Source organism: Oncorhynchus mykiss, chromosome Y (genome assembly GCF_013265735.2).
Source record: "Oncorhynchus mykiss isolate Arlee chromosome Y, USDA_OmykA_1.1, whole genome shotgun sequence".
NCBI lineage: Eukaryota > Metazoa > Chordata > Actinopteri > Salmoniformes > Salmonidae > Oncorhynchus > Oncorhynchus mykiss.
Window position 1 is genome coordinate 38,154,297 of NC_048593.1, and position 22,426 is coordinate 38,176,722.

General features: G+C 42.7%; 1 protein-coding gene across 1 annotated transcript in view; it reads right to left on the reverse strand.

Moving 5' to 3' along the window:
• Positions 1 to 5,882: 5,882 nt before the first annotated feature.
• The window catches only part of LOC110509458 (replication protein A 70 kDa DNA-binding subunit), a 77,621-nt gene continuing 61,077 nt past the window's right edge, over positions 5,883 to 22,426 (reverse strand). The window contains exons 13-16 of the mRNA XM_036967940.1: positions 19,956 to 20,132; positions 18,392 to 18,499; positions 18,197 to 18,283; positions 5,883 to 7,046 (exon numbers count right to left, since the gene is read on the reverse strand). Coding sequence (XP_036823835.1) covers positions 6,945 to 7,046; positions 18,197 to 18,283; positions 18,392 to 18,499; positions 19,956 to 20,132 — 474 coding nt within the window. The 3' untranslated portion in view covers positions 5,883 to 6,944. The remainder of the gene's footprint in view (positions 7,047 to 18,196; positions 18,284 to 18,391; positions 18,500 to 19,955; positions 20,133 to 22,426) is intronic.

Below are 22,426 nucleotides of genomic sequence, written 5' to 3' on the forward strand. Positions count from 1 at the left end.
GGTGGGGGACTGAAGCCAGTCTCTGTGAGGTGGGGGACTGAAGCCAGTCTCTGTGAGGTGGGGGACTGAAGCCAGTCTCTGTGAGGTGGGGGACTGAAGCCAGTCTCTGTGGGGTGTGGGGCTGAAGCCTGTATCTGTGAGATGGAAGGACTGAATCTAGTCTCTGTGAGGTCGGGGACTGGAGAAGTAAGTGAATAAGAAACATTGAGGAAGCGTTTGATTAACGTGATTACACACAGGCGGTGGGCTAAAAAGATCAGAGTGGTGTGTGTGTGTGTGTGTGTGTAAAATCGTCTTGTCATGCTCTGAGAGTCAGTCAGGCCTGCACCAGTGGTGAAACTGTAAACCGGTAAACCAGTTGTCAGGAGGGAGGGAGGAAACGGTGAACTGGTAATACTGTACCACTGGAGTCAGGGAGTTGTGCCCCAGACAGATTTCCCTAGAGAGATGAGTCATCACAGAGTCACACACACACACACACAACACAATAATTATAATTCTCCGTGCCACAAAATCTTCATAGGACAAAAACATTTAAAATGCACGCACACATGCACACACACCCACCCCCCCACACACACCCACACCCACACCCCCACACACACACACACCCCCACACACACACACACACACACAATACATATAATTCTCCGTGCCACAAAATCTTCATAGGACAAAAAATAAAATGCACGCACACATGCACACCCACCCACCCACCCACACACACCCACACCCACACCCACCCACCCACCCACCCACCCACACCCACACCCACACACAACACTTGTCTATGCAGATAACCTGAGAGGTCTACAAACAGTTTCAACATTTGGTTTCTTCAGATTATAACCATCTGTCAGATTACATCTTCTCTGCTCTGCTCCAACTCAACAACATCTTAGTCGGATCATAATCTGTTACATATAGTATAATATTGTATAATCTGTCGCTTGATGTATGACAGTGAACGGTGGCATGGACACAGGTGTCATGTCACACAGCTTACAGTGTCTTGTGGATAACAGAATGCATTACTTCAGTACCATCTCAACATATGAGGAGGAGAGAGGCAGGAGGAGAGGGAAGAGAGACAGGAGGAGAAGGAACAGACAGGGGGAGAGGGAAGAGAGACAGGAAGAGAGGGAAGAGAGACAGGAGGATAAGGAACATACAGGGGGAGAGGGAAGAGAGACAGGAGGAGAGGGAAGAGAGACAGGAGGAGAGGGAAGGGAGACAGGAGGAGAGGGAAGAGAGACAGGAGGAGAAGGAACAGACAGGGGGAGAGGGAAGAGAGACAGGAAGAGAGGGAAGAGAGACAGGAGGAGAAGGAACATACAGGGGGAGATGGAAGAGAGACAGGAGGAGAGGGAAGAGAGACAGGAGGAGAAGGAACATACAGGGGGAGAGGGAAGAGAGACGGGAGGAGAGGGAAGAGAGACGGGAGGAGAGGGAAGAGAGACAGGAGGAGAGGGAAGAGAGACGGGAGGAGAGGGAAGAGAGACGGGAGGAGAGGGTAAGAGAGACGGGAGGAGAGGGTAAGAGAGACGGGAGGAGAGGGTAAGAGAGACAGGAGGAGAGGGAAGAGAGACAGGAGGAGAGGGAAGAGAGACAGGAGGAGAGGGAAGAGAGACAGGAGGAGAGGGAAGAGAGGCAGACGGAAGAATATGATGGAAGAACGGAAGAGAAAGATATCAACAACTGAACACAGGAGAACATTTTAAAACCGCTTAAGGATCTCTACAGATCGGTGTCCCACCCACGGGACGGTTGAGCTAATGTGTGCTAATGTGATTAGCATGAGGTTGTAAGTAACAAGAAAATTTCCCAGGACATAGACATATCTGATATTGGCAGAAAGCTTAAATTCCTGTTCATCTAACTGCACTGTCCAATTTACAGTAGCTATTACAGTGAAATAATACCATGCTACTGTTTGAGGAGAGTGCACAGTTATGAACTTGAAAAGTTATTGATATTCCAATTCGGCACATTTGGGCAGTCTTGATACAAAAAGTTGAACATAATTGCAATGGTTCATTAGATCAGTCTAAAACTTTGCACATACACTGCTGCCATCTAGAGGCCAAAATCTAAATTGCGCCTGGGCTGGAATAATACATTATGGCCTTTATCTTGCATTTCAAAGATGGTACAAAAAAATACAAAACAATTGTATTTTTCTTTGTATTAACTTTTACCAGATCTAATGTGTTATATTCTCCTACATTAGTTTCACATTTCCACAAACTTCAAAGTAACAGCACGAGGGAGCTACAACAGACTTCTTCTGTCACAACGTCCCTCTAAGGCCCTTCTACTAGCTTGCTTGCCCTGGCCCGCTAGCTGCCTGAATCGCCGTGTCTCCGGCCTGCCGAGCCACTCACTGGACCCCTATGATCACTCGGCTACGCATGCCTCTCCCTAATATCAATATGCCTTGTCCATTGCTGTTTTGGTTAGTAATTATTGCTTTATTTCACTGTAAAGCCTCTAGCCCTGCTCAACACGCCTTAGATAACCCTTTAGTTCCACCTCCCACACATGGTGACCTCACCTGGTTTAAATGTTTCTAGAGACAATATCTCTCTCATCGTCACTCAATGCATAAGTTTACCTCCACTGTATTCACATCTTATCATATCTTTGTCTGTACATTATGCCTTGAATCTATTCTACCATGCCCAGAAACCTGCTCCTTTAACTCTCTGTTCCGAACGTACTAGACGACCAGTTCTTATAGCCTTTAGCCGTACCCTTATCCTACTCCTCCTCGGTTCCTCTGGTGATGTAGAGGTTAATCCAGGCCCTGCAGTGCCTAGCTCCACTCCCATTCCCCAGGCGCTCTCATTTGTTGACTTCTGTAACCGTAAAAGCCTTTGTTTCATGCATGTTAACATTAGAAGCCTCCTCCCTAAGATTGTTTTATTCACTGCCTTAGCACACTCTGCCAACCCGGATGTCCTAGCCGTGTCTGAATCCTGGCTTAGGAAGACCACCATAAACCCTGACATTTCCATCCCTAACTATAACATTTTCCAATAAGATAGAACTGTCAAAAGGGGGCGGAGTTGCAATCTACTGCAGAGATGGCCTGCAGAGTTCTGTCTTACTATCCAGGTATGTGCTCAAACAATTTGAGCTTCTACTTTTAAAAATCCACATTTTCAGAAACAAGTCTCTCACTGTTGCCACTTGCTATAGACAACCCTCTGCCCCCAGCTGTGCCCTGGACACCATACTTGAATTGATTGCCCCTCATCTATCTTCAGAGATCGTGCTGTTAGGTGACCTAAAGTGGGACATGCTTAACACCCCGGCCATCCTACAATCTAAGCTTGATGCCCTCAATCTAACACAAATTATCAATGAACCTACCAGGTCCAACCCCAAATCTGTAAACAGAGACAATATCATCCTATCCAACATGCCCTCCAAATACACCTCTGCTGTCTTCAACCAGGATCTCAGCGATCACTGCCTCATTGCCTGCGTCCGTAATGGGTCTGCGGTCAAACGACCACCCCTCATCACTGTCAAACGCTCCCTAAAACACTTCAGCGAGCAGGCCTTTCTAATCGACCTGGCCCGGGTATCCTGGAAGGATATTGACCTCATTCCGTCAGTAGAAGATGCCTGGTTATTCTTTAAAAGTGCTTCCCTCACTATCTTAAATAAGCATGCCCCATTCAAAAAATGTAGAACCAGGAACAGATATAGCCCTTGGTTCACTCCAGACCTGACTGCACTTGACCGGCACAAAAACATTCTGTGGCGTTCTGCATTAGCATCACATAGCCCTCGCGATATGCAACTTTTCAGGGAAGTTAGGAACCAATATACACAGGAAGTTGGGAAAGCAAAGGCTAGCTTTTTCAAACAGACATTTGCCTACTGCAGCACAAACTCCAAAAAGTTCTGGGACACTGAAGTCCATGGAGAATAATTTTTCTACGGCTGGCCATGCTTTCCACCTGGCTGCCCCTACCCCGGTCAACAGCCCTGCACCCTCCACAGCAACTTTCCCAAGCCTCCCCACTTCTCCTTCACTCAAATCCAGATAGCTGATGTTCTGAAAGAGCTGTAAAATCTGAACCCCTACAAATCAGCCTGGCTAGACAATCTGGACTCTCTCTTTCTAAAATGATTAGCCGAAATTGTTGCAACCCCTATTCCTAGCCTGTTCAACCTCTTTCGTATCATCTGAGATCCCCAAGAATTGGAAAGCTGCCGCGGTCATGCCCCTCTTCAAAGGAAGAGACACTCTAGACCCAAACTGCTACAGACCTAAATCTATCTTACCTAAGGTCTTCGAAAGCCATGTTAACAAATAGATCACTGACCATTTCAAATCCCACAGTACCTTCACCGCTATGCAATCTGGTTTACGAGCTGTCCAGCATCACTACTCTGGACGGCTCTGACTTAGAATATGTGGACAACTACAAATACCTAGGTGTCTGGTTAGACTGTAAACTCTCCTTCCAGGCTCACATTAAGCATCTCCAATCCAAAATTAAATCTAGAATCGGCTTCCTATTTCGCAACAAAAGCATCCTTCACTCATGCTGCCAAACATACCCTCGTAAAACTGACTATCCTACCGATCCTTGATTTTGACGATGTCATTTACAAAATAGCCTCCAACACTCTACTCAAAATGGATGCAGTCTATCACAGTGCCATCCGTTTTGTCAGCAAAGCCCCATATACTACCCACCACTGCGAACTGTACGCTCTCGTTGGCTGGCCCTCGCTTCATATGCGTCGCCAAACCCACTGGCTCCAGGTCACATGTAAGTCTTTGCTAGGTAAAGCCACGCCTTATCTCAGCTCAGTGGTCACCATAGCAACACCCACCCATAGCACGCACTCCAGCAGGCATATTTCACTGGTCACCCCCAAAGCCAATTCCTCCTTCGGCCACCTTTCCTTCCAGTTCTCTGCTGCCGATGACTGGAATGAACTTCAAAAATCACTGAAGCTGGAGACTCATATCTCCCTCACTAGCTTTAAGCACCAGCTGTCAGAGCAGCACACAGATCACTGCACCTGTACATAGCCCATCTGTAAATAGCCCATACAACTACCTCATCCCCATTCTGTTATTGATTTGATTTATTTTGCTACCTTGCACCCCAGTATCTCTACTTGTACATCTATCACTCCTGTGTTTAATTGCTATATTGTAATTATTTCGCCACTGTGGCCTATTTATTGCCTCCCTTATCCTACTTCATTTGCATACACTCTTTATTTATTAAAAAAAAAAAAAAAAAATGAAAGTGTTTGTTTTTTATGAACCTGTTTTTCTTTCTGCTTCTATTTTGTATTTATATTGATGTGTGTTTTTTTCTGTAATTTATGTAATTCAGGGCTCATCTGTAAAAGACTCCCTGATAAAATAAAGGTTAAATAAATAAACAAAATAAAATATTACGTGGCATTTCCTATGGAGAATTCTAACGATGAACAATGTTTTTGTATTCATACAAAAGGACTTTGTCCAAAAGAAGTGAAAATAGTGACAAACTAGCTGCCAACTGGCCCTGCTTGGCTCAGTCAGTAGAGCATGGCGCTTACTGTGGCAATGGTTGTGAGTTTGAATCCTGGGATCACCCATCTGTAAAATGTATGGAGACTAATTCACTTTGGATAAAAGTGTCTGCTAAATGGCAGAAGTATAGTGTGACGGAGAAGTCCGTCACTGGCTGCAGGCAGCATTTGGTACACTAAAACACACATTCGTCGCACCTCCCTGCTCCGTTATCAGATAAGTTAACAATGTGGGTCGACACAAGTTAACGTCCCTATCTTAGTACATACATTTCATACTTACCTCCCGTCAGTACCCGGTTATGGTATAAAGAGTACACAGACAAGTGTTCATGTTTAACTTAAGCAACATTTATTACACTTAGCAATGTTATGGATGAGCGCGTTGTTTGTTTGGTTCTGTTCCTCTCTCCATCTCTGTAGCTTCTGGGTATGCTGGGATAAGGACCTGAGCTAAGGCAATCAGGCTGACTTTGTAGTGCCTGTCCCGAATGGCTCGTTAATGTAAATTAACACATTGAAAGACACCATGTCAGTAGTAATGTGATTTTGTAAATGTTATATTGGTATATTATGTCATGAAAAACATGTTGCAATGTATAGACTTTAGTATGTTTAGCTGAATGGAAAATGTAGGCCTTGAACAAGTAATTGCTTAATTAATCAGTGCTGATTATGTTCTGATGGGAGGGCTTCCCCTACAAAAGGAGCCTCTCTTTCAGTTCGAAGGGGAGTCATTTTGGGAATTAGCTGTTGATGGGCGAAGCATTGTTTTTTTAAGCTGGCCCCATAATGGATACTTTGGATGGCTGTTTTTGTTCTGGAATCACTATGTAAATAAACACCCTGAAGCACAGAAGAACTTTTGCGGCTACGCCATCTTTTTATGTGATAGAGGTTAGGTTTTCCAGTTAGGCCTTCTGGCCTACTCTACGTGACATATATGCTATTTATTTAGTCTATAATCAAATGTAAATTAGATCAAATGGAGAAAAATTAAATAAAATATCTCCTTGTTCAGTTTCTGCAATTTTGTGGCTTAATTGTAGAGATACAGGACCAGACAGTAAAAGTATGAATGTCAGCTGGCTCTGTGTTTAGGCGGCCATTTTGTTCAGTTGAGTGTATCATTCTGGGTGTGGGGTTGAGTTTCCCCTAAACACTGATCTTAGGTCAGTTTTGAATTGTTCCCTCTAATGGTTAATGTTTAAATCAAATCAAATTTGTCACATGCTCCGAATACAATAGAATATGGTGAAATGCTTACTTACAAGCCCTTAATTAACTGACAATTCAGTTTCAAAAAAGACTTAAGAAAATAATTACTAAATAAATGAAAGTAAAAATAGTCAAATAAAAATAAAAAGTAACACAATCAAAGTAACACTTCTTTAGGCGGCCATATTCCTGATGTTGCTGATGAGTCTCCTGCTGTACTCTCTGTGGTCCACTGGTTTCACCTCCATCACCATGGCCTTCACACGGGACTCATCCTGAAACACACATTATATCAGTATTTAACCCGTGTTTGGTTAGAACCCCTAGATGTAGCGAGAGTAGTGTTTACACATATCAGTATTTATCCCGTGTTTGGTTAGAACCCCTAGATGTAGCGAGAGTAGTGTTTACACATATCGGTATTTATCCTGTGTTTGGTTAGTGTCTCCTGGACAGAAAAATCGGTTGCCGAGAGTATTGTTTTTTTTAGCCCGTTCATGATGGGAAACAAACAAAACCCAAACTTAAAGATGGCCAGCAACACATCTGACTTTTCACCTTTCAAATCAAATGATAGTAACTCATTAGTGAGTTATTCAGGAAATGGCGTATTTGCAACCAGCAAGGTTGACTCCAGATTCACACAGTAACAGATGCAGGGGACGACACATAGACAACCAGCAAGACTCAGCTGGGTTGACTCCTAATTCACACAGTAACAGATGCAGGGGACGGCTCATAGACAACCAGCAAGACTCAGCTGGGTTGACTCCTAATTCACACAGTAACAGATGCAGGGGATGGCGCATAGACAACCAGCAAGACTCAGCTGGGTTGACTCCTAATTCACACAGTAACAGATGCAGGGGACGGCTCATAGACAACCAGGAAGACAGCTGAGTTGACTCCTGAATGGTCTCTAACTTTCCCATTAACTGATGTGATTCATCATTCCATTTAATATTTCCTCTGTGAGTGTACCTGAGGAGAGGAGGGGGGGGGGGGGTTGAGGGAAAACAAGACCACTTGACAGTCGATGACAACTAATTTAATATGATTTCATTATAATTGAATAACAGTGCTCTTTAAAAGGGCGGTGGATCAGAGTGACAGCTTTTTCCTTTGACATCTCCCACACCCACATCACTATCACAATCTACTCAAATCTATTAGTCACACACACACACACACACACACACACACACACACACACACACACAGACACAGACACACACACACACACACACACACACACACACACACACACACACACACACACACACACACACACACACACACACACACAAACCTCTATGACAATCACTAATTTCATTCACTTCACTTCAGACACTAATTTATTCCGTTCAGAAACACACTTATTCCATTCCATCCTCAGCACTTCACACTTCAGAAACGATTTCTAAGACACAGAGGCACTTGAGTCTAAATTGGAAACGGCATTAAACGCTGTGGTGACATAACACCTTCATAAAACACCTGCCACGGTGACATAAGACATAACATCTTCATAAAACACCTGTCATGGTGACATAACATCATCATAAAACACCTGCCACGGTGACATAACACCTTCATAAAACACCTGCCATGGTGACATAACACCTTCATAAAACACCTGCCATGGTGACATAACACCTTTATAAAACACCTGCCATGGTGACATAAGACATAACACCTTCATAAAACACCTGCCATGGTGACATAACTAACACCTTTATAAAACACCTGCCATGGTGACATAAGACATAACACCTTCATAAAACACCTGCCATGGTGACATACCTAACACCTTTATAAAACACCTGCCATGGTGACATAACACCTTCATAAAACACCTGCCACGGTGACATAACACCTTTATAAAACACCTGCCATGGTGACATAAGACATAACATCATCATAAAACACCTGCCATGGTGACATAACACCTTCATAAAACACCTGCCACGGTGACATAAGACATTACATCTTCATAAAACACCTGCCATGGTGACATAACATCATCATAAAACACCTGCCATGGTGACATAACATCATCATAAAACACCTGCCATGGTGACATAACATCTTCATAAAACACCTGCCACGGTGACATAACATCTTCATAAAACACCTGCCATGGTGACATAACACCTTCATAAAACACCTGCCATGGTGACATAACACCTTCATAAAACACCTGCCATGGTGACATAACATCTTCATAAAACACCTGCCACGGTGACATAACATCTTCATAAAACACCTGCCATGGTGACATAACACCTTCATAAAACACCTGCCATGGTGACATAACATCTTCATAAAACACCTGCCATGGTGACATAACACCTTCATAAAACACCTGCCACGGTGACATAACACCTTCATAAAACACCTGCCATGGTGACATAACACCTTCATAAAACACCTGCCATGGTGACATAACATCTTCATAAAACACCTGCCATGGTGACATAACACCTTCATAAAACACCTGCCACGGTGACATAACACCTTCATAAAACACCTGCCATGGTGACATAACACCTTCATAAAACACCTGCCATGGTGACATAACACCTTTATAAAACACCTGCCATGGTGACATAAGACATAACACCTTCATAAAACACCTGCCATGGTGACATAACTAACACCTTTATAAATCACCTGCCATGGTGACATAACACCTTCATAAAACACCTGCCACGGTGACATAAGACATAAAACCTTCATAAAACACCTGCCATGGTGACATAACAACTTCATAAAACACCTGCCACGGTGACATAACACCTTCATAAAACACCTGCCATGGTGACATAAGACATGACACCTTCATAAAACACCTGCCATGGTGACATAACACCTCCATGATACACCTGCCACGGTGACATAAGACTTTACATCTTCATAAAACACCTGCCATGGTGACATAACACCTTCATAAAACACCTGCCACGGTGACATAAGACATAACATCATCATAAAACACCTGCCACGGTGACATAAGACATAACACCTTCATAAAACACCTGCCATGGTGACATAACTAACACCTTTATAAAACACCTGCCATGGTGACATAAGACATAACATCTTTATAAAACACCTGCCATGGTGACATAAGACATAACATCTTCATAAAACACCTGCCACGGTGACATAACACCTTCATAAAACACCTGCCACGGTGACATAACACCTTCATAAAACACCTGCCATGGTGACATAACACCTTTATAAAACACCTGCCATGGTGACATAAGACATAACACCTTCATAAAACACCTGCCATGGTGACATAACACCGTCATGATACACCTGCTGAGTTTTAAATACTGAACCTCAGCTCACACACTGACAACATGCTGTCTAGTGTATGTATATGTCAGAATATCTCTCAATATATATGCTTTCTAGACCATTGGGTCCATATGCTGATTCTAGACCAATGAGTCCATGTATGTATATGTCAGAATATCTCTCAATACATATGCTGCTTCTAGACCAATGGGTCCATATGCTGATTCTAGACCAATGAGTCCATATGCTGCTTCTATTAAAACACTAGACCAATGGGTCCATATGCTGCTTCTATTAAAACACTAGACCAATGGGTCCATATGCTGCTTCTATTAAAACACTAGACCAATATGCTGCTTCTATTAAAACACTAGACCAATGGGTCCATATGCTGCTTCTATTAAAACACTAGACCAATGGGTCCATATGCTGCTTCTATTAAAACACTAGACCAATGAGTCCATATGCTGCTTCTAATAAAACACTAGACCAATATGCTGCTTCTATTAAAACACTAGACCAATGGGTCCATATGCTGCTTCTAGACCAATGGGTCCATATGCTGCTTCTATTAAAACACTAGACCAATGTGCTGTGTCTATTGGGTGTTACTGTATATTTATTAATTTATTTAACTAGGCAAGTCTGTTAAGAACAAATTCTTATTTACAATGACGGCCTACACCGGCCAAACCCGGACGTCACTTGGCCAGTTGTGCGCCACCCTATGGGACTCCCAATTACGGCCGGTTGTGATACAGCCTGGATTCGAACCAGAGTGTCTGTAGTGACGCCTCCAGCACTGAGATGCAGTGGCTTAGACCGCTGTGCCATTTGGGGTTATATTTGAACAGCTAACAAGCCTTATATAGTCTGTCTCTTATTGTATTTGTATTTATTATGGATCCCCATTCATTCCTGCCAAGACAGCAGCTACTCTTCCTGGGGTTTATTATGGATCCCCATTAGTTCCTGCCAAGGCAGCAGCTACTCTTCCTGGGGTTTATTATGGATCCCCATTAGTTCCTGCCAAAGCAGCAGCTACTCTACCTGGGGTTTATTATGGATCCCCATTCATTCCTGCTAAGACAGCAGCTACTCTTCCTGGGGTTTATTATGGATCCCCATTCGTTCCTGCCAAGACAGCAGCTACTCTTCCTGGGGTTTATTATGGATCCCCATTCATTCCTGCCAAGACAGCAGCTTCTCTTCCTGGGGTTTATTATGGATCCCCATTCGTTCCTGCCAAGACAGTAGCTACTCTTCCTGGGGTTTATTATGGATCCCCATTCATTCCTGCCAAGACAGCAGCTTCTCTTCCTGGGGTTTATTATGGATCCCCATTCGTTCCTGCCAAGACAGTAGCTACTCTTCCTGGGGTTTATTATGGATCCCCATTCGTTCCTGCCAAGACAGCAGCTACTCTTCCTGGGGTTTATTATGGATCCCCATTCATTCCTGCCAAGACAACAGCTACTCTTCCTGGGGTTTATTATGGATCCCCATTCGTTCCTGCCAAGACAGCAGCTACTCTTCCTGGGGTTTAATATGGATCCCCATTCATTCCTGCCAAGACAGCAGCTACTCTTCCTGGGGTTTATTATGGATCCCCATTCGTTCCTGCCAAGACAGCAGCTACTCTTCCTGGGGTTTATTATGGATCCCCATTCATTCCTGCCAAGACAGCAGCTACTCTTCCTGGGGTTTATTATGGATCCCCATTCATTCCTGCCAAGACAGCAGCTACTCTTCCTGGGGTTTATTATGGATCCCCATTCATTCCTGCCAAGACAGCAGCTACTCTTCCTGGGGTTTATTATGGATCCCCATTCATTCCTGCCAAGACAGCAGCTACTCTTCCTGGGGTTTATTATGGATCCCCATTCGTTCCTGCCAAGACAGCAGCTACTCTTCCTGGGGTTTATTATGGATCCCCATTCATTCCTGCCAAGACAGCAGCTACTCTTCCTGGGGTTTATTATGGATCCCCATTCATTCCTGCCAAGACAGCAGCTACTCTTCCTGGGGTTTATTATGGATCCCCATTCATTCCTGCCAAGACAGCAGCTACTCTTCCTGGGGTCCAAACACTTTAAGGCACTTATATCACACATAAAAAAAACCAGTGCATCACATAACATTATTACACCACTAGATATCTACAGTACAAATACATGTGTTTGAAGGTGAAGTCAGTGCATTAAAGCTGGGACCGAGAGAATGAAGAATAGCTTCTATCTCAAGGCTAAACAGCAATCACTAACTCAGAGAGGCTGCTGCCTACACTGAAACCCAATCTCTGGCCACTTTAACAAAATGGATCACTAGTCACTTTAAACAATGGCACTTTAATAATGTTTACATTTCTTACATTACTCATATCACATGTATATACTGTATTTTATACCATCTAGTTGCACCTTGCCTATGCCGCTTGGCCATCGCTAATCCATATATTTATATGTACATATTCTTATTCCTCCCTTTAGATTTGTGAATTAGGAAGTTGTTGGGGAATTGTTAGAATACTTGTTAGATATTACTCTACTGTCGGAACCAGAAGCACAAGCATTTCGCTAAACTTGCATTAACATCTGCTAACCATGTGTATGGGACCAATCAAATTTAATTTGACTTGATATTCTGTCTCTGTACATATGAACAGCTAACAGGCCTTATATAGTCTGTCTCTGTACGTATGAACAGTTAACAGGCCTTATATAGTCTGTCTCTGTATATATGAACAGCTAACAGGCCTTATATAGTCTGTCTCTGTATATATGAACAGCTAACAGGCCTTATATAGTCTGTCTCTGTACATATGAACAGCTAACAGGCCTTATATAGTCTGTCTCTGTACATATGAACAGCTAACAGGTCTTATATAGTCTGTCTCCATACATGTGAACAGCTAACAGGCCTTATATAGTCTGTCTCTGTATATATGAACAGCTAACAGGCCTTATATAGTCTGTCTCTGTACATATGAACAGCTAACAGGCCTTATATGGTCTGTCTCTGTACATATGAACAGCTAACAGGCCTTATATAGTCTGTCTCTGTACATATGAACAGCTAACAGGCCTTATATAGTCTCTCTCCATACATATGAACAGCTAACAGGCCTTATATAGTCTGTCTCTGTATATATGAACAGCTAACAGGCCTTATATAGTCTGTCTCTGTATATATGAACAGCTAACAGGCCTTATATAGTCTGTGTCTGTACATATGAACAGCTAACAGGCCTTATATAGTCTGTCTCTGTACATATGAACAGCTAACAGGCCTTATATAGTCTGTCTCTGTATATATGAACAGCTAACAGGCCTTGTATAGTCTGTCTCCATACATGTGAACAGCTAACAGGCCTTATATAGTCTGTCTCTGTATATATGAACAGCTAACAGGCCTTATATAGTCTGTCTCTGTACATATGAACAGCTAACAGGCCTTATATAGTCTGTCTCCATACATATGAACAGCTAACAGGCCTTATATAGTCTGTCTCTGTACATATGAACAGCTAACAGGCCTTATATAGTCTGTCTCCGTACATATGAACAGCTAACAGGCCTTATATAGTCTGTCTCTGTATATTTGAACAGCTAACAGGCCATATATAGTCTGTCTCCATACATATGAACAGCTAACAGGCCTTATATAGTCTGTCTCTGTATATATGAACAGCTAACAGGCCTTATATAGTCTGTCTCTGTATATATGAACAGTTAACAGGCCTTATATAGTCTGTCTCTGTACATATGAACAGCTAACAGGCCTTATATAGTCTGTCTCTGTACACATGAACAGCTAACAAGACATATTTTGTCTCCGTACATATGAACAGCTAACAGGCCTTATATAGTCTGTCTCTGTACATATGAACAGCTAACAGGCCTTATATAGTCTGTCTCTGTATATATGAACAGCTAACATGACTTATATAGTCTGTCTCTGTACATATGAACAGCTAACAGGCCTATATCTATCTTACCATGCCTTTCTAAGGTCTTCGAAAGCCAAGTCAACAAAAAGATTACCGACCATTTCGAATCTCACCATACCTTCTCTGCTATGCAATCTGGTTTCAGAGCTGGTCATGGGTGCACCTCAGCCACGCTCAAGGTCCTAAATGATATCTTAACCGCCATCGATAAGAAACATTACTGTGCAGCCGTATTCATTGATCTGGCCAAGGCTTTCGACTCTGTCAATCACCACATCCTCATCGGCAGACTCGACAGCCTTGGTTTCTCAAATGATTGCCTCGCCTGGTTCACCAACTACTTCTCTGATAGAGTTCAGTGTGTCAAATCGGAGGGTCTGCTGTCCGGACCTCTGGCAGTCTCTATGGGGGTGCCACAGGGTTCAATTCTCAGACCGACTCTCTTCTCTGTATACATCAATGAGGTCGCTCTTGCTGCTGGTGAGTCTCTGATCCACCTCTACGCAGACGACACCATTCTGTATACTTCTGTCCCTTCTTTGGACACTGTGTTAACAACCCTCCAGGCAAGCTTCAATGCCATACAACTCTCCTTCCGTGGCCTCCAATTGCTCTTAAATACAAGTAAAACTAAATGCATGCTCTTCAACCGATCGCTACCTGTACCTACCCGCCTGTCCAACATTACTACTCTGGACGGCTCTGACTTAGAATACGTGGACAACTACAAATACTTAGGTGTCTGGTTAGACTGTAAACTCTCCTTCCAGACCCATATCAAACATCTCCAATCCAAAGTTAAATCTAGAATTGGCTTCCTATTTCACAACAAAGCATCCTTCACTCATGCTGCCAAACATACCATTGTAAAACTGACCATCCTACCAATCCTCGACTTTGGCGATGTCATTTACAAAATAGCCTCCAATACCCTACTCAACAAATTGGATGCAGTCTATCACAGTGCAATCCGTTTTGTCACCAAAGCCCCATATACTACCCACCATTGCGACCTGTACGGTCTCGTTGGCTGGCCCTCGCTTCATACTCGTCGCCAAACCCACTGGCTCCATGTCATCTACAAGACCCTGCTAGGTAAAGTCCCCCCTTATCTCAGCTCGCTGGTCACCATTGCATCTCCCACCTGTAGCACACGCTCCAGCAGGTATATCTCTCTAGTCACCCCCAAAACCAATTATTTCTTTGGCCGCCTCTCCTTCCAGTTCTCTGCTGCCAATGACTGGAACGAACTACAAAAATCTCTGAAACTGGAAACACTTATCTCCCTCACTAGCTTTAAGCACCAACTGTCAGAGCAGCTCACATATTACTGCACCTGTACATAGTCCACCTATAATTTAGCCCAAACAACTACCTCTTTCCCTACTGTATTTAATTAATTTATTTATTTTGCTCCTTTGCACCCCATTATTTTTATTTCTACTTTGCACATTCTCCCATTGCAAATCTACCATTCCAGTGTTTTACTTGCTATATTGTATTTACTTTGCCACCATGGCCTTTTTGCCCTTACCTCCCTTATCTCACCTCATTTGCTCACATCGTATATAGACTTGTTTATACTGTTTTATTGACTGTATGTTTGTTTTACTCCATGTGTAACTCTGTGTCGTTGTATGTGTCGAACTGCTTTGCTTTATCTTGGCCAGGTCGCAATTGTAAATGAGAACTTGTTCTCAACTTGCCTACCTGGTTAAATAAAGGTGAAATAAATAAATAAAAATAAAAATATAGTCTGTCTCCATACATATGAACAGCTAACAGGCCTTATATAGTCTGTCTCTGTACATATGAACAGCTAACAGGCCTTATATAGTCTGTTTCCGTACATACAAGGTACAAATCTGTTGTTCTGCCCCTGAACAGGCAGTTAACCCACTGTTCCTAGGCCGTCATTGAAAATAAGAATTTGTTCTTAACTGACTTGCCTAGGTAAATAAAGGTAAAATAAAAAAATAAAACAAAAATATGAACAGCTAACAAGACATATATTTTGTCTCTGTACATATGAACAGCTAACAAGACTTACATAGTCTGTCTTTGTATATATGAACAGCTAACATGCCTTATATAGTTTGTATATATTAACAGCTAACAGGCCTTATATAGTCTGTCTCCGTACATATGAACAGCTAACAAGACTTATATAGTCTGTCTCCGTATATATGTCTGTATAAACTATGCCACAGGTCCAGGGCTATTCAACTATATTGTTACGGGGCCAGATTTGAAAAAGGTTATTTACAGGGGGTCCAGACATTTTCTACATGTGATTACTCTTCCTAAAACTGGTGTAAAAAACAATGAACAAACAGAAATATAATCTTATAAAGCTCTTTTTTTTCTTTTACCCCTTTTTCTCCCCAATTTTCATGGTATCCAATTGTTTTTAGTAGCTACTATCTTGTCTCATCGCTACAACTCCCGTACGGGCTCGGGAGAGACGAAGGTTGAAAGTCATGCGTCCTCCGAAACACAACCCAACCAAGCCGCACTGCTTCTTAACACAGCGCGCATCCAACCCGGAAGCCAGCCGCACCAATGTGTCGGAGGAAACACCGTGCACCTGGCAACCTTGGTTAGCGTGCACTGCGCCCGGCCCGCCACAGGAGTCGCTGGTGCGCGATGAGACAAGAATATCCCTACCGGACAACACCTCCCTAACCCGGGGACGCTAGGCCAATTGTGCGTTGCCCCACGGACCTCCCGGTCGCGGCCGGTTACGACAGAGCCTGGGCGCGAACCCAGGGTCTCTGGTGGCACAGCTGGCGCTGCAGTACAGGGCCCTTAACCACAGCTCTTTTATTAAAATGTTATCTAAAAGTTCATTTGAAGTGCTTTAATATTAGCCTAAGTCGCTGTTTCACATTGTTGAAAGGATGGAACACATTTGTCATTATAAGACAGTTGACAAACATCACATTGATTGTTTTCTACTTCCTGTCCGTTTTACATACATCACTTCACACCTTTTGTTTTTATTTGCACATAGGAAATATTTTACTCATATCTCAGTTGACCAGCTTTTAGCCGGAGAAGTCTCTCTCCCGTCGTATCAGTAGAGAACGTTCTACAGCACCTCTGTGGGGGACTTAAACTCGTCAAATCTCGTTGCAAAGTTAGGCCTAAAGCTAAACTCTTAACATCACGGGAGTTATCTGTGCTGGTGATGACTGAAGATAGTCACGCAGTGCAGGGTAATGGATCGTTTTATTTGGGCTCAAATCAGAGAAGAAAATAACATATATGTTGAAAAGAAGTACGTTTTTCAATCACGTGAAAAACTGTCTAATCCCTTCCCTGTATTCCAAATTAAGTTGATTCAATTGAGTGAAGATGCCATACAAACAAATACATATGTTAAGAACTACATACTACATACATTATTATCCTTGCTTAGCCAACAAACCTCGTTATATAAAAGTAGAGTGATGTCGCAGGCTAGATGTTGATCGGATAAAGTTTATCATAGCCATAACTGAGCCCATGGTTTTTGTTAACTCACTGCTAAGTTAAGTGCAAAGCACACTATGGTGTATCAGGGAGTGTAGCGATCTCATCCGATAGGCGAACAGACATACCCTGTACCCCTGTTAGCTCTGATTGGCTGTAACTGGTATGTTGGGTGATATTGATTGACAGTAATTAGTGGGCGGGACTACAGGAAAGCAGATTCTCCCATTCGAGACTATTGAAGGCCCTGAATAGGCTCCTTTTGGCACTAAATATAGGATTTTTGATTTGTTTTCTTAATGTTCAGAATTGGCCATTCTAAAATGATAAATGGGTCAGATCTGGCCCATGGGCTGCAAGTTGAATAGCCCTGCACTGGACCATTGTGTCTCTATGGTAACGTGTTACTTGTATTAGCAGCTAATTAACCTTTGATTAATTAAGCTAACGAGGATGAGATGGCAAATTACAAACAGTAATTGGTGGTTAATTAAAGGTAATGAATGCATTAGTGGCATTGTTTGGTCATATTCCCTAAGTGATGACCACATAATAAGATTCTGTTTCTATGGTAATGGCCCGATCTCCATGACTGTGTGTGTATGTGTGTGTGTGTGTATATGTTTCTAGATGTGTGTATGTTTCTAGATGTGCGTGTGTGTGTGTGTTTTCGAGATGTGCGTGTGTACTCACGTTGTACGTCTCCAGCTTGACTCTGTTGCGGAAGATGTGTGTGGTGAAGTTGACCTTCTGGAACACCTCGTCAAACGCTGCCTCATCCTGATGGACAGACAGGGGAAAGGTTCAGAGTGTGTATGTGTGTGTGTGCATGAGAGAGAGCGAGAGAGACAGTGTGTGTGTGCGTGCGTGCATGTGTGTATGTCTCACCGTATCTTTAAGCTGGCCCAGAGTTTCTGCATTGTGACCCAGAATGCCCTCTGCTGTCTCATGGAAACATGTCACCCACTGGTTATCACTGAAGTCTGTTATGTTAGCCTGGAGAGGAAGGAGAGGAAGGAGAGGAAGGAGAGGAAGGAGAGAGAGAGAGAGAGAGAGAGAGAGAGAGAGAGAGAGAGAGAGAGAGAGAGCGAGAAGGAGAGAGAGCGAAGGATAGTGAGAAGGAGGGAGAGAGAGGGATAGAGATGGAGAGAAAGGTAGAGACAGAGAGAGGGGGATGGTGAGAGGGAGAGATAGAGATTAGAGAGAGAGAGAGAGAGAGAGAGAGAGAGAGAGAGAGAGAGAGAGATAGAGAGGGAGAGATAGAGATTAGAGAGAGACACAGAGAGAGAGGGAAAGATAGATAGAAGGAGAGATGGAGATTAGAGAGAGACACAGAGTGAGAGAGAGAGATAGATAGAAGGAGAGATAGAGATTAGAGAGAGACACAGAGTGAGAGAGAGAGATAGAGAGAGAGAGAGAGAGATAGATAGAGGGAGAGATAGAGATTAGAGAGAGACACAGAGTGAGTGTCGAGGTTGTTTCTATGTCGTGTAAGTGCTCTTCAGTATAGGTGTTCAGTGTAAATACACTGAGAGTACAAAACATCAAGAAAACCTGCTCTTTCCATGACATACACTGACCAGGTGCAAACTATGATCCATTATTGATGTCACTTGTTAAATCCACTTCAGTCAGTGTAGATGAATGGGAGGAGACGGGTTAAATAATATTGTTTAAGCCTTGAGACTGTTGAGACATGGATTAAGTATGTGTGCCATTCAGAGGGTGAATGGACAAGACGAACACTTAAAACTTGTTAGAGCTAGGGTCCTTTTTCTCAATTTCCGCCTGACGGGCCCAAAGTAAACTGCCTGTTGCTCAGGCCCTGAAGCCAGGATATGGAAATCATTGGTACCATTGGAAAGAAAACACTTTGAAGTTTGTAGAAATGTTAATGTAGGGAAATAATACACATTAGATATGGTAGGAGAAAATCCAAAGACAACCCAACTGGAATGTTTTTTTTTTTTGAGAGCTCATGCTCTTACAATGGAAAGTATAGAGAAATAATGAAATCTAGCTCCCGGTATGCAATTCCTATGGCTTCCACAAGGTGTCAGCACTCTATGTTCAAGGTTTCAGGCTTGTTTCTTCCAAAACGAAAGAGAAAGACAGTTTTACTACAAGGACACAGTCTTGGGAATTCGTGTTTGGGCGAGCAATGAAGACATTAAGCACCTGCTTACATCGGTTTCCTATTGAACATACTTCTTTCCTTCTGAAATATTATAGTTTGATTACAGTTTAGGGTATCTGAGGAGTCAATAGAAATGTATTTTCACTTGTTTTAACAAAGTTAACGGTAGATTTTTGGATATTAGGAAGGTATTAGGAAGGTGTGGCTAATGTTTTGTATACTTAGTGTATGTCTGTCCTTTATGTGTGTGAATGTCTGTCCATTATGTGTGTGTGTGTGTGGGGGGGGGGGTGGGGGGGGTGTTGTTGTACTCACAGACAGCATGACGCAGTATTTGTAGTTAGGGAATTGTTTGTCACACTTCTCACAGTGGTAGAGTCCATTTGGTTGTTCTATTACCTTCTTCTTACAATCTGCAGAGGGACAGGCCTGGTACAGACAGCTTTCCTTACCACTAAACAACACTGTGGCCACACAGCTGAAATAATCCGCCTGTAGAGAGGGAGAAGGGAGGGGGAGAGAGAGAGAGGAAAAGAGAGAAGGAGAGAGAGTGAGGGGGAGAGAGATGGAGGGGGGGTGGAGGGAGGGATGGATGGAGGAGGGGTGGATGGAGGGATGGAAAGATAAGAAAGAGGGAAAAAGAGAGAAAAGAGGACAACAAAAAGAGAGAGAAAGTGGATGGTAAGTGACACAGACAGGCAGAGAAAGAGACACAGAGAGACAAAGAAAGACAGAAAGAGAGACAGAGAGATAGAAAGACACAGAGAGAAACAGAGAGAGAGAGACACACACAATAGCAGGGACAACATTTTCTCAAAATGAATTTCAGTTGCAGCACAAGTCACAGAAGCAGTCGAAAGGCAATGCAATTATAAAGAAGAAGCTTGTAAAACGATGTGTACGTGTCTCTGCAGTTGAAAGGGAATATGTGTGTACCCGCCTGTGTGTATGTGTCTAAGGTTGGTATAATTTATGGTGTTATTAGCACCTAAGGCTTGAGCGAGGACTCAACAGCGGTAGAGACAGAAGATGGTAATTCAGCAGGATAAAGCCTATTCTCTCCTAGCTGCATGCCTGGTAGAGTAACACAACATTACCACACAGTTAAATACCAGAGACATGCCTGGTAGAGTAACACAACATTACCACACAGTTAAATATCAGATACATGCCTGGTAGAGTAACACAACATTACCACACAGTTAAATACCAGATACATGCCTGGTAGAGTAACACAACATTACCATCTAGTTAAATACCAGAGACATGCCTGGTAGAGTAACACAACATTACCATCTAGTTAAATACCAGAGACATGCCTGGTAGAGTAACACAACATTACCATCTAGTTAAATACCAGAGACATGCCTGGTAGAGTAACACAACATTACCACACAGTTAAATACCAGATACATGCCTGGTAGAGTAACACAACATTACCACACAGTTAAATATCAGATACATGCCTGGTAGAGTAACACAACATTACCACACAGTTAAATACCAGAGACATGCCTGGTAGAGTAACACAACATTACCACACAGTTAAATACCAGAGACATGCCTGGTAGAGTAACACAACATTACCATCTAGTTAAATACCAGAGACATGCCTGGTAGAGTAACACAACATTACCACACAGTTAAATACCAGATACATGCCTGGTAGAGTAACACAACATTACCACACAGTTAAATACCAGAGACATGCCTGGTAGAGTAACACAACATTAACACACAGTTAAATACCAGAGACATGCCTGGTAGAGTAACACAACATTACCACACAGTTAAATACCAGATACATGCCTGGTAGAGTAACACAACATTACCATCTAGTTAAATATCAGATACATGCCTGGTAGAGTAACACAACATTACCACACAGTTAAATACCAGAGACATGCCTGGTAGAGTAACAAAACATTACCACACAGTTAAATACCAGAGACATGCCTGGTAGAGTAACACAACATTACCACACAGTTAAATACCAGATACATGCCTGGTAGAGTAACACAACATTACCACACAGTTAAATATCAGATACATGCCTGGTAGAGTAACACAACATTACCACACAGTTAAATATCAGAGACATGCCTGGTAGAGTAACACAACATTACCACACAGTTAAATACCAGAGACATGCCTGGTAGAGTAACACAACATTACCACACAGTTAAATACCAGATACATGCCTGGTAGAGTAACACAACATTACCATCTAGTTAAATATCAGATACATGCCTGGTAGAGTAACACAACATTACCATCTAGTTAAATATCAGATACATGCCTGGTAGAGTAACACAACATTACCACACAGTTAAATATCAGAGACATGCCTGGTAGAGTAACACAACATTACCATCTAGTTAAATATCAGATACATGCCTGGTAGAGTAACACAACATTACCACACAGTTAAATATCAGAGACATGCCTGGTAGAGTAACACAACATTACCACACAGTTAAATACCAGATACATGCCTGGTAGAGTAACACAACATTACCATCTAGTTAAATATCAGATACATGCCTGGTAGAGTAACACAACATTACCACACAGTTAAATACCAGATACATGCCTGGTAGAGTAACACAACATTACCATCTAGTTAAATATCAGATACATGCCTGGTAGAGTAACACAACATTACCACACAGTTAAATATCAGATACATGCCTGGTAGAGTAACACAACATTACCACACAGTTAAATACCAGAGACATGCCTGGTAGAGTAACACAACATTACCACACAGTTAAATACCAGATACA